Genomic DNA, 12,790 nt, shown 5'->3' with positions numbered 1-12,790 from the left:
GATTTATGTTTTGTTATGGACGATGAATACTATTTGTAAATTTCAACTCTATGAATGGTAAATGGGAGAAATAATGTGTACAAAATTTGTATCAAGAAGACAGACAGACAGACAGACGGAGCGAGTTAAAATTTAAAAAAAAAACAACAACACTGCAATATTTAGTGGTTTTGTATTTTGTGATATTGTATTTGCGAGATTTTTATGGTCCGACATTCGCGCTGGGCAGGGCACGTATCCCGTATGGGGGACGAACGTATGCCAAAGGCAGTCTATTTTAGTGAGCTAAAAGGTGTTCGACGTAACACAGGTGTCTCACGGAAACGCTTTTAAAGACCATCTTGCCTTAGCTGACATTAAAGAGAGCACCTGGTTGCACGCGGCCTCAGAACGAGGTTACTCATAAAGGCCGCAGGATACGCATTTGAGACCAAAAGAAAATCCGCTGCCGAGGACAGACGCAGACGGAGAAAAGAGCATCTAAATCGACCACCGGCGGACAAAGGTTATGCTTGCCCTGGATGTGGCAAAATATGTAGGTCACAGCTGGGGCTGCGTAGCCATGGGAAATACTGCATTCCTCATTAATCTTCGGACTCGAAAACAAGTCTTTTTGGCTTTTTTTTTTTTCGGTTTCGCAGTTTGGCTGTGAACGTAAATTGAAATGTGAATCTCATTGCAACAAAAAGCTGGAAAGACCTAGAAGAAGAAGCTAAGAGGTGCAACAAAAAGCTGGAAAGACCTAGAAGAAGAAGCTAAGAGGTGCAACAAAAAGCTGGAAAGACCTAGAAGAAGAAGCTAAGAGGTGCAACAAAAAGCTGGAAAGACCTAGAAGAAGAAGCTAAGAGGTGCAACAAAAAGCTGGAAAGACCTAGAAGAAGAAGCTAAGAGGTGCAACAAAAAGCTGGAAAGACCTAGAAGAAGAAGCTAAGAGGTGCAACAAAAAGCTGGAAAGACCTAGAAGAAGAAGCTAAGAGGTGCAACAAAAAGCTGGAAAGACCTAGAAGAAGAAGCTAAGAGGTGCAACAAAAAGCTGGAAAGACCTAGAAGAAGAAGCTAAGAGGTGCAACAAAAAGCTGGAAAGACCTAGAAGAAGAAGCTAAGAGGTGCAACAAAAAGCTGGAAAGACCTAGAAGAAGAAGCTAAGAGGTGCAACAAAAAGCTGGAAAGACCAAGAAGAAGAAGCTAAGAGGTGCAACAAAAAGCTGGAAAGACCAAGAAGAAGAAGCTAAGAGGTGCAACAAGAAGCTGGAAAGACCTAGAAGAAGAAGCTAAGAGGTGCAACAAAAAGCTGGAAAGACCTAGAAGAAGAAGCTAAGAGGTGCAACAAAAAGCTGGAAAGACCAAGAAGAAGCTAAGAGGTGCAACAAAAAGCTGGAAAGACCAAGAAGAAGAAGCTAAGAGGTGCAACAAGAAGCTGGAAAGACCTAGAAGAAGAAGCTAAGAGGTGCAACAAAAAGCTGGAAAGACCAAGAAGAAGAAGCTAAGAGGTGCAACAAGAAGCTGGAAAGACCAAGAAGAAGAAGCTAAGAGGTGCAACAAGAAGCTGGAAAGACCAAGAAGAAGAAGCTAAGAGGTGCAACAAAAAGCTGGAAAGACCAAGAAGAAGCTAAGAGGTGCAACAAAAAGCTGGAAAGACCAAGAAGAAGAGGCTAAGAGGTGCAACAAGAAGCTGGAAAGACCAAGAAGAAGAAGCTAAGAGGTGCAACAAGAAGCTGGAAAGACCAAGAAGAAGCTAAGAGGTGCAACAAGAAGCTGGAAAGACCAAGAAGAAGAAGCTAAGAGGTCAACAAGAAGCTGGAAAGACCAAGAAGAAGCTAAGAGGTGCAACAAAAAGCTGGAAAGACCAAGAAGAAGAAGCTAAGAGGTGCAACAAGAAGCTGGAAAGACCAAGAAGAAGCTAAGAGGTGCAACAAAAAGCTGGAAAGACCAAGAAGAAGAGGCTAAGAGGTGCAACAAAAAGCTGGAAAGACCAAGAAGAAGCTAAGAGGTATAACAAAGAATGAATCTTGTATTTTACTGCCTGGTCGTGCTGTAAGCGCGCTGGACTGCCTTTCGGTCGTCTCGATGGTCCAGGGTTCATACCCTGCCCGCTGACATCCCCCGTCGTCCTGCGGGAGGTTTGGACTAAGAAGTAGATATCTTCAGCTCTGAATGGACATAACGGCTGCAAGAGTTTATGTTTTATAGGTTGACCAGCCGAAGCCGCTAGGTTTACATAACACTGCTACCTACTCCTTGTAGCCTCTAGTATATGTATAACAAGTTATCGTGCTGTTCATCAAGGCCGGATTAAGATTTGGTAAGGCCCTAAACTTGTTTGCTATTTTTGAGCATACGAGGCTACACAAGATCTAGGGGAACTCTCCAGTGTGAAAGACAGACAGAGTTGATAAAAGCGTTGTAAAAAGCTGATTCATTACAAGTACATCTAGTTTTCTCTTTACGTAACCAAACATTTTAGAGCAGCGGTTCTCAACCTTTTAGGCTCGGCGACTCCTTTTTACCATCCCCCACTCTGCCGCGACCCCCCCCCCCCACACACACACAGCAATAGATGAGTAGGCAATAACAATCCATATTTTTCGATGGTCTTATGCGACCCCTGGCAAATCGTCAATCGACCCCCAAAGGGGTCGCGACCCACAGGCTGAGAACACCTGTTTTAGAGCGATTTATAGAGAGGAAAATGCTATGTTCGAAATGGCTTCCAGAATGATAGTAAAAGTGTATGTTTATACCTTTTAAAGGGTTTATACCCACTCAACGAGGCATAGCGAGAGAGGGGGGAAGGGAGCATGATGCCAGGGGCGCACCCTCGGGGGGGGGGGGGGGAGGCAAACGTAGAGACGCCAAAAAATATTGTAGATATTTTAAATAGGTAATACATTCTAAGGTTATTTGTATTATAGTATTATTAAAAGCTTTTTATTTATAAGCCTATATATTTCTATGTGATATATTCTTGGAAAATGGGTGGCGGGGGCGCCAATAAAGTTCCTTGCCCCGGGCGCACGTTTTGCCCACTACGCCTCTGTCAACTCATTCTGTCTGTCTGTCAGATCTGTCTGTGTGGTAAAAATTGTGTACATTTTATTTCTCCCACACCCAATCTCGAACCATCCATCCATCCCAGTGGCGCTACAGCCCATGGAGGGCTCTGGCCTGCTTTAACACATCCTTCCATTCAGATCTCTCCTGGGCCTTTCGTCTCCACGCCCTAACCCCAAGCTGCTTCAGATCTGCTTCCACGTCATCTATCCATCGCATTCGGGGTCTGCCTTTGGGTCGCCTGCCTTTTGGTTTTTGCCTGTCTCGAACCAGACAGACAGAATACGTTGACATAAGCTTGGCAAAAAAAACAACAACCAAGTTTTGTATTGAAAGAACGGAGAGTGTATTATGCAACACATGTGCCTGGGGCAGATAGCTGTAGACAGACGCTCGTGCGATCTTTGGTCCAACAGGACAGTGAGAATACCACCACATGCTTTATAACTTGATTTGATTTAAATTTTCAGTTAGATTATCTCCGTAACCAAACAATCAAAAACAGACTAATAGCCGCAATGACCTCTTTAAAATTACGTCAGATAATATATTTTCCGGCAGAACCCAAACGTTACGGTCAAGGCAACATCATTTATTAATAATAAAATATCCCATGCGGAAATCGAACCCGGCGAAAGCCGGGGGCATTAGGTGTGCTAGTCTAGTCGAATTTTTTTTTTTTTTTTTACATAAACAAGATAGTTAAAGTAGACAGGTCAAGATGACATAGCAGATAAGTCTTTACTTGGTGCGAAGTGCAGGCGTTCATTGCATTGAGATAATAAGGCCCTGGCACTAAGCTTCAATATGGCGAGTAGGTGGACCTTGCAACATTCTCTGGTGATATCTCTAGTTCTGTGGCTGGGTGTTCATAGAGTCCACACCAATCAGGTAAGTACATTTTATAACACTGGGACAGGTCTTCTGTTTTCAGACAAATCAGTTTTTATTTGAACTTATTCAGAAAGTTAATCACCTTGATTGTGATGAACTCGTGTTAGTACTTAAAAGATAACTGTTACGCCGTACACTGGGCAATATTTAAACAGTAAGTCATAGTCAATAATACAGTTAGGCATTTTCGGCTGCGGAAAGTGGCGAAGCAATCATGACGCTAGTGGGCTCAATGCCTAAATGGGCAAAGTTAAGTTTAGTTTAGTTTATCGTGAAAATCTCCAATAGTGGCTGGGTGGTTAAGCCTGGGTTCAGAAGAAGACTGGGATTTTGAACTATTTTAGGATATTTAAGGGCGCCACTGAGCCCTCCCAACTCTAAGGGTTACCTGAAACGTTAGGGAAACGTATAGGTCTTTGTGCTGGCCACATGACACCCTGCTTATTAACCGTAAGCCAAAAATAACAGACGACCTTAACATCACCTGCCCTCTAGACCGCATCACCTTAAAGGGGGAAACTTTTAAAATTTTAAGTAGCTAAATGTTTTAGTAGTTTAAGCATGTCTTGCTAATATTATATTATTTTTGTATAAAGAAAATTAAAATTACTCATCTAAATTGTTCCTTTTTTTTATAGCCAGTTCCAACATTTAAAAAATCAAAAAACGTTTTACTATTGCAGAATAGAAATATGCTCTAAATGTGTTGTTTTTCCCCTAAAGTCATTTAAAAAATTGTGAGTTAAAAAGATTGGCCAGTATGGGGATCGAACCCACGACATTCGCGTTATTAGCACGACGCTCTAACCAACTGAGCTAACCGGCCATATATACATGTAGCATAAATGAAATACTAGTTTACATGTATGATAAGATTAACGCATGAGATGCGTTGGGCGTAATTATCTTCTTTTTTGAAGTAGCGTCTGTAATATATAAGATTAAGTAAGAATCAGTGACTAGTGCTAAGTCGTTGGTTTTCCTGGCAGACTCAGGCAACCCATTCCGTTTTCTAATGACACTAGGCAATTAGTCGTAGCATATAGAATATGAAATGTGTATTTATTGTTATGTCTTTCTGAGTATTTTTTTTTAAGTTCTTTTTTTTTCTATGTATAAATTATGGTTTAGAGCTTTATTGCTAATTCAATAATTAATGAAGTGCTCGTAATGTGCTTTCACGCAGCACGAGTTTTAGTGCTAAAAGATAGGATAATGAAAAGTCAAAATAAAAGGATTCAACATATTTTTTTTTTACTTAAACATGACAAAAGAATGAAGAAAAAAATATATATGTATAAAATTATATATATATAATATAAATTATTCCAAAAAAAAATTAACAAGCCCCTACTGAGGATCGAACTCAGGAGCCCTAGTTTACAAGACTAGTGCTCTAACCACTGAGCTATAGAGGCTGTGCTGAATAAAACAATAGCAATCGGACAATATATTCTCACGTTTACATCTCGGACTGCTCGCGTGATTTCAATCTTTATTGTAAATTTTATAAGAGTACCGGTATGTCGCGTATCGACTAGTCACTAGTCAAACTCCCCGTATGTTGTTTTTTTTTTAAAAGCTCACGCGCAATAATCCGAGTGTGTGTGTGTCTTGGGGAAGGGGGTTGCAAGTTGGCAATCCCATAGTCCTGCGTTTCTCAAACTTTTACTTGTAATACACCTTACCCCTCATGTACAAATTTACTTTTGCGCCCAACCCCTCCGATATGTCAGGGTTCTGACGAAGTTTTCTTGGCTCCCCCAGGCGCGTTTTCTTGCATTTTTAGATGCAGAAATGCCCTCCCATGGCGTCTAAAGCGTAATTTTCATTGCAGATGTAAACAAGCAAAATATAAAAATACTTTTTGAACAAAAAGTTCACATTTACAACTATATCTATATCTCTCTCTATAATTTAAAAGTTATTTCCCTTTTTATATCAAACAAAGTAAGTAAGTACCAATAATTAATTGACTAATTGGTTTATTTCTTAATTGATTTTTTTTGTTGCTTTGTTGGTTATAATAAATAATTCTTTAAAGTTTCAACTTGATCCGAGAACGGGTGTAGGAGAAATAACGTGTACAATTATCCAAGGGCACGAAAGCCCACATATGTCTGAATACGGAATAATTAATTTCCCTTGTCGGTATCAAACAAAATAATTAATTAACAGTGATTAACTGACTAGTTGATTTTTTTTTAATTGATTCATGTATACTCTTGCCTTATGAATAATATTGTGCAAAGTTTCAACTTGATCTGATAATAGATGTGAAAGAAAGTAGTCTTTTATCAGACTCAATTAAATCAAATATGGAAGAAAGGCAGCACCAGCCAATCTTAACTTATAAATTACAGACTTTACTTCCAACGAGAATGGGTTGCCTGAATCAGCCAGGAAAACCAACGAATTAGGAGAACCTAAGTAACTGATTAACATGAATAACTAGATAAAGACATATTAAATATTACGTAAAATGCAAGGGTTCCCAAAGAGATACGCCGCTGTCCTTCGAGTCATCCAGAGAATTTTTGATTTATAGCCTTTTATGATTACAGTTCGTTCTCTCCCTTTCAAGACATCCAGAATTCAGTTATGTATTGAGGCCATCAATGCTAAAATATTTTAATTTTTTTAAGCAAGCTATAGTGGTGAACTTTGCCAAAAGCTTTAGAAAAAGTATAATAAGATAGTGTCTATTTGCTCATTAGTATCTAAGCTTTTTGAAAATTTATGAACTAAACATATTAGTTGAGTATCACATGACCTATATTTCCTAAAGTTACATTAGTATGGAGTAACGGCATAATGTTTCCCTAAATGATGTATGGGCGAATGTTACACATTTTATGTATTTTATGTATTATTGGTGAGTGATATTGGTTTGTCGTTTTCTAGATCAGATGTCTTTACTTTTTTTAAAATATGGTAGTGTATTCATTCGGTCTACGTGTGTGCAACTTAAAATATGCAGGGAAAAGTGTTTTTAAAACTGGTTTCAGCTCTTTTGCTTAGAATCAGGTTCAGATTCTTTATTTTGGTTTTATGTTAGCTAATGTTTTTAGATCCCTATTCTTGCACATCTCTTTCTCCTATGTTTTTGACTTGGTTTAAACTAAGCAGTCCGTCTTGTCTCCTGGGGCTGAGAATACTGGTGCAAATTATTTAGTTAGAATGTTTGCTTTAGTTCCATTATTAATTATGAAATGCGAAAGACATACTAGGAGATTGACTTTCTGTTCAGTTCGACTTCTTGCCTCTGGCCCTGTTTTTAGACATGCAAAAGTCGTTACATTACGAATTGACAATAGACATTTGACAATTCTGAGTTCTGACATATGGAAAGATAGATAGAATCGCGTTAGTGGGGGCGTATTGAGATATCTTGTTTAAAAGTTGAATCTTATTGAAGTTTCTCGAGAAAACTGTATTCACTCTAAAATGTCCTACTAAATGATTATACGATGTCTCTTAATTATTTTTTAACCTATCAAGAATGTTGTTTTTATCTATAGGCATATATTTATAAAAGAATCAGAACCACCCATTAGTCACGAACCATGCTGAGATTTACTTCCTTAGTGCACGGAAGAGGAAGCGAGCAGTGAGTTGTAAGGTCGCCTTATCCCCGTAGAAGGACAGGCCTCTTGCCGCACATGGACCAGTATTCTCTCTCTTTCTCAATTCCTTGTTCCGATCGTCCCTCATGCAGAGCTCGGCATTCGTAAAGAATGTGCTCTATTGTCTCGTCGTCCTCGAAGCAGTGGCGTCGTCCTCGAAACAGTATGTCGTAGATCTCCTTCTCCTTATAACCAGATTTTTCAATAGATTTTATTGCCTTTTAAAAATACGTTAAACGCCTTTGCGTTCCAGATCCAATTATCATATCTCCCAGTCTTAAATAAATTAGCACAACTTAAATATCCATTCATACAAGCTTCATATGTGGAAACAAACAGAGTACAAAAATAAGTGTACAATTAGATTGAATTTAAGAAAAAAAAAATTTAAGCCCCTACTGAGGATCGAACTCAGGACCCCTAGTTTACAAGACTAGTGCTCTAACCACTGAGCTATAGAGGCTGTACATATGGCATTGGAAAACTATTTATTCTAACTCGCCGTTTCTCGTAATGTAAATTTTATTATAGATTAACAAAGAGAAGGTCGTATATCGACTAATCCAGCTCAGTTTGAAAAAAAAAATACAAAGAGTAATATGAGATGTTAGTTCAAGGGGTCGGGGGTCAAAGGACGGGTTACGGTGAGCTATGACATCATACGCACCATTGGCTATTGGAAATAGTCGTACTATAGGATACTAGGTAACAACCTTACTCGAAAATATGCATTTTTAGCGGCCCCCCAAAAATGGAAAAGACGCTATTAGTTTTGTGTGGAATATCTGTCCGTCTGTCCGTCCCGTTTAGATCTCGTAAACTAGAAAAGATAGCGAAAATCTAAAATCATAATAATTAAGACCATTCAAAGTTCCAATGCAACGGCTACTTTTTTATTTTCTGAAAGCGAAAAATCTAATTTTTTTAAATCACATGCAAGCAGTTTTTTTCATAAAAATACACCACTTTTTCAACTCTTAACTATTAATAGTAACAAACACGGGAGCCAACGGTTTTAGATTTTCAGTCAAAAAAAAATATTTTTTTTATGTTTGTATTGCTAAGTTAAGTAAGCTTTGTTAAACTTACTACTACATTTACACAAAAAAATGTTTACTATTTTTTTAAAGAGAAAAAATCAATCAAGTATGCATATAAGTTAACATAATTAAAAACAGCAATTAATATTTAGTTTTTCATATTATCGTGTGAACTGCAGATCAACTTGAAATTCATTATAAGGCATCAGTTAGGCCAGGTTCACATCTAACTTCACATTCACTTAGTCCTTTCCTTTGGTCTGCTGGACCGCTGGGGCACCATACAGGATCTGTCAACCTTCTTTCTCCATTCTTCTCTGTCATTTGTCTTTGATAGAATTTCATTCTGATGTTCTTTTTGAAAATATTGATACCTGCCTTTTTACCTGCCTGGGTGGACCACTTCGGGGGCCGATTTTGAGTTTGTGTTTCCACACAAACTGTCTTTGTAACCTTGTTAAAAATAAAATATGCATATTAAATTTTTTTTTTCTAAAAAGATATTGATAATAGGATTAACTATTTCTCTCCTAATTAACGATATCATCAATATCACCTCATTAAATTAAATTAATTTTTGGTTTTATAAACGTGTATTTGTGTTATATAAAAAGAACATGCATTCTCTTATAATTCTTTACCGAAAGTAACGTTTTCTGATTATATATGTTATTGAAGTTTAATTATAACGGTAGAATGTCCAAATGTGAAAAATGAACAATTCTGTCAGAACGTGGACAAATAATTACGGAGATAAAGAGTTAAATTTATAAGTAATCTGTTTCTTCTCAAATATGGCATGGTTTTAGATATAAGTATTTTTATTTACAAGTAAATTAAATTTTAACCAAAGATTTCGAAAAACTGTAAGGGCCTCCATAAAAAATCCTGCCCCGGGGGCTCCACCTACTAAATTCAGGCCCAGCCTACAAGCTTCACCGGCGCCGCCTCTATCGTATATGTATCTGTACATGTCACTGCCACTGAGTAAAAGATCCATGTCTCTCTATATTTGTCCCAGGAACTATTGCCTTTCCAAAAACAAAAGAAAGTCTTCCATTAGGATTCGCAAACGTTCCTAACAAACCCCACAGAGAAAATCTGCTACTTTTCACCTTCTGCCATGGGCGCCGATAAGGGGGTGCAAAGTGGTGCACATGCATCCCCCCTGGATTCTGAGTAACACATTTTTAGCCCTATTTTTTTCATCATCCAATCAATTAAAATCTAAATAGCAACTGAACAAATAGTCCTTCCACTGAAGTACATTTGTAAAGATAAGTTAATGTTTTAGTAGACTATCCTAGGCTTATCAGAGATAAATGGCCGACCATGTACGTGCACGATGCAACCCTCTGAATTCTGAGTATCCAAAAATACAAAATGCTCAGTTCAACCCTCTGAATTCTGAGTATCCAACAATACAAAATGTTCAGTTCAACCCTCTGAATTCTGAGAAGCCAAAAATACAAATGCTCAGTTCAACCCTCTGAATTCTGAGTAGCCAAAAATGCAAATGGTCTGTTCAACCCTCTGAATTCTGAGTATCCAAAAATGCAAATGGTCTGTTCAACCCTCTGAATTCTGAGTATCCAAAAATGCAAATGCTCAGTTCAACCCTCTGAATTCTGAGTAGCCAAAAATGTAAAATGCTCAGTTCAACCCTCTGAATTCTGAGTAGCCAAAAATGTAAAATGCTCAGTTCAACCCTCTGAATTCTGAGTAGCCAAAAATGCAAATGCTCAGTTCAACCCTTAGAACATCAACGTAAAGAAGAATATCAGAATTGCATGTTTCACCGCCAGCTTGTCCATCGCGACGAGAAGCAATTCATTGGTTAAGTTATTGACAGTTTCGGCAGCCACAGTCGACGTTTGCAGTTTTTGTTTGATCGACTGTGAACAATAAATACTTTGTTCACATGTTTAGTTTTTTGTTTTTTTTTAAATTTCATGTTAAGGTCCATTTAATTTCACATAGACTGGGGGGGGGGCGTGTTGTTGTTTTTTTTATTCTCCGTAGCAAGAAAGTTTAAGTTATGACTTTGAGCCATACGTGACAACTTGCACCCCCTGCGAAAAAATCCTGCGGACGCCCCTGCATTCTGCTAGCCTTTCCACTAGCGAAAGAAGCGTAACAAATGCTTCAATTGTACTTTGCTTCTAGCCCAGTGTTTCTCAAACTGTGTTCCGCGGAATCCTAGTGTTCCGTTAGGCCTAATTAGATGTTCCACGGACTATTAGAATAATTAACTATTAGGTCTAGTAAGGTAAAGTTTCACTTTCAGACTTTGCGTTCTTTAGGGCATATTATGTTAAGTTCATTTATTAACCAACGGTTAACGAGCTGGGTGTCATGTGGCCAGCACAAAAGCCAACCGCCTTTAATATCCACAGCTAAAGTCAGGTACCCATTTGGGCTGGGTGGACTCAGGGGCGCCCTAAAAATCCGAAATCCCAGTCTACACCGGGATTCAAACCCCAGGACCCCAAGTTCGGAAGTCAAGTGCTTAATTGCTAGGCCACGGCGTCTGCAAATGAATTATGTAGAAAGTATATGCAGAAAATGAAGTAACTTTCAACTGATCTAGATTTTGACTCTAATTGGAAACAAATGGTTTTTAGTTGAGTCTATCGTTACTCTACTGTCTCACCTTAATACTTACTTCGGCGCAGATTTTTCTTTTTATTACGTTGTAACAAAGTTAAAGTCTTCAAACAGGCTTGACCCCCACACCAGATTTTTAGAATTTATCTTAGCAATATCCTGCTTGACGTCAAAAAGTTATGGTCTTCAAGAGGAGGCGCGGTAGCTAAGCGCTGGCTTTCGAACCGGGGGTCCCGGGCTCGAATCCTGGTGAAGACAGGGATTTTTAATTTCGGGATCGTTAGGGATCTCTGAGTCCACCCAGCTCTAATGGGTACATGACATTAGTAAAGGTGGTTGGTCGTTGTGCTGGCCGCCTGACATCCTCGTTAACCGTAGGCCGCAGAAACAGATGATCTATAGACCACAAGGTCTGAAAGGGGAACTTTACTTTATGGTCTTCAAGTATACAATATCAATAATGTTAATCAACCTTATCTTTTCATATGTTTTTTGCTAGTCTATAAGGCTATCATCTTTTCATTACACCGAGATTCGGCCCAGTTTTGAACAGTGTATTGGTACGCACATACGGCGCTATTTTTAAAAAAAAAAGGTTTACATTTTTTTTTAGTTGAAGTTAAATGTGAAGTTGAATCATTTAAGTAGGTAACCAAACGATCAAGTCTCATTTCCGGTTTTTATTTCAGGATGTGATAGAGATGAACTGCGTACCGACCATCAGACACAAGTTTGACGTCTGCCCGACAGGCTACTGCTGCGTCCGAGATGAGTTCCTGGCCACCTACGTTTACTGCAAGAAGATTGGAGCCCAGGACGACAACTGCACCACGAGGGAGACGGAGTCGTCATGCCCTTGCGGAGCAGGACTGTACTGCAAGGCGAACATAGTAGGCACTTTCCCGTCTGTGTACGGGAAATGCGACGTGAGCCCGAACGTGACGTCAACCCCTTCTATCGTGGGGTAGAACAAGATGGTCACGTGACTTCCGCCAGGCCGATCTAATTGGACCTTAATTTAGTTAACATGTTCCTCGTGTCTTATGGAAAAAAAAAAAGAAACAATGAAAATAAATTTTAAAAAAAGGAAAGAAATGGCAAACAAAAGAGTTGACGATTTCTTCAACAAAATGTTTGTAATAATGCAATTTATCACGTGATCGGCATAATGCGTGCTTGGTCATGTGATCGGTACTTAAATGAAGATAAATATAAAAACATGCAATTTTACAAGCTCAATGTCATAGTTTGTGTCATTTATTTATGTAACACGGTTATCATTTTTATGATAAACATACCGGTACATTATAGTATGTAGGACATAGCTTGATCAAAATGCAAACAACGGGTTGAGAACCTAGATCCCATCAGGATACCTCGGTGGGGTTCCGAGGTGGGGATCTTTTCCCGATGACCCAGTCCAAAAAAAAAAAAAGCTCGCCACACCGTTTCACATGGGATTTACCATCAGTGTCCAGTTAACTGGAGTCCTTCCACATATAAGGTGGTATGAAGAAATTCCCCCGCGCAACGCCTATGACACTACCATACCGCAGCAACAGAAGAAACCAA

The 12,790-nt window shown here is 38.9% G+C and overlaps 1 protein-coding gene and 3 non-coding genes across 4 annotated transcripts; 1 reads left to right on the top strand and 3 right to left on the bottom strand.

Moving 5' to 3' along the window:
* Nucleotides 1–3,782: 3,782 nt before the first annotated feature.
* LOC129926990 (uncharacterized) lies at nucleotides 3,783–12,457 on the top strand. The gene is made up of 2 exons (XM_056034002.1): nucleotides 3,783–3,942; nucleotides 11,908–12,457. Exons 1-2 carry the CDS (start codon nucleotides 3,859–3,861, stop codon nucleotides 12,184–12,186), a joined length of 363 nt encoding a protein of 120 aa, XP_055889977.1. The 5' UTR covers nucleotides 3,783–3,858; the 3' UTR covers nucleotides 12,187–12,457.
* On the bottom strand, nucleotides 4,698–4,771 carry Trnai-aau (transfer RNA isoleucine (anticodon AAU)). Its single transcript has one exon. It is a non-coding gene; the product is annotated as a tRNA-Ile (tRNA).
* On the bottom strand, nucleotides 5,291–5,363 carry Trnat-ugu (transfer RNA threonine (anticodon UGU)). Its single transcript has one exon. It is a non-coding gene; the product is annotated as a tRNA-Thr (tRNA).
* Trnat-ugu (transfer RNA threonine (anticodon UGU)) lies at nucleotides 7,962–8,034 on the bottom strand. Its single transcript has one exon. It is a non-coding gene; the product is annotated as a tRNA-Thr (tRNA).
* Nucleotides 12,458–12,790: the final 333 nt, after the last annotated feature.

This window comes from Biomphalaria glabrata, chromosome 6, assembly GCF_947242115.1.
Source record: "Biomphalaria glabrata chromosome 6, xgBioGlab47.1, whole genome shotgun sequence".
NCBI lineage: Eukaryota > Metazoa > Mollusca > Gastropoda > Planorbidae > Biomphalaria > Biomphalaria glabrata.
This window is presented reverse-complemented; position numbering and strand designations above follow the sequence as displayed.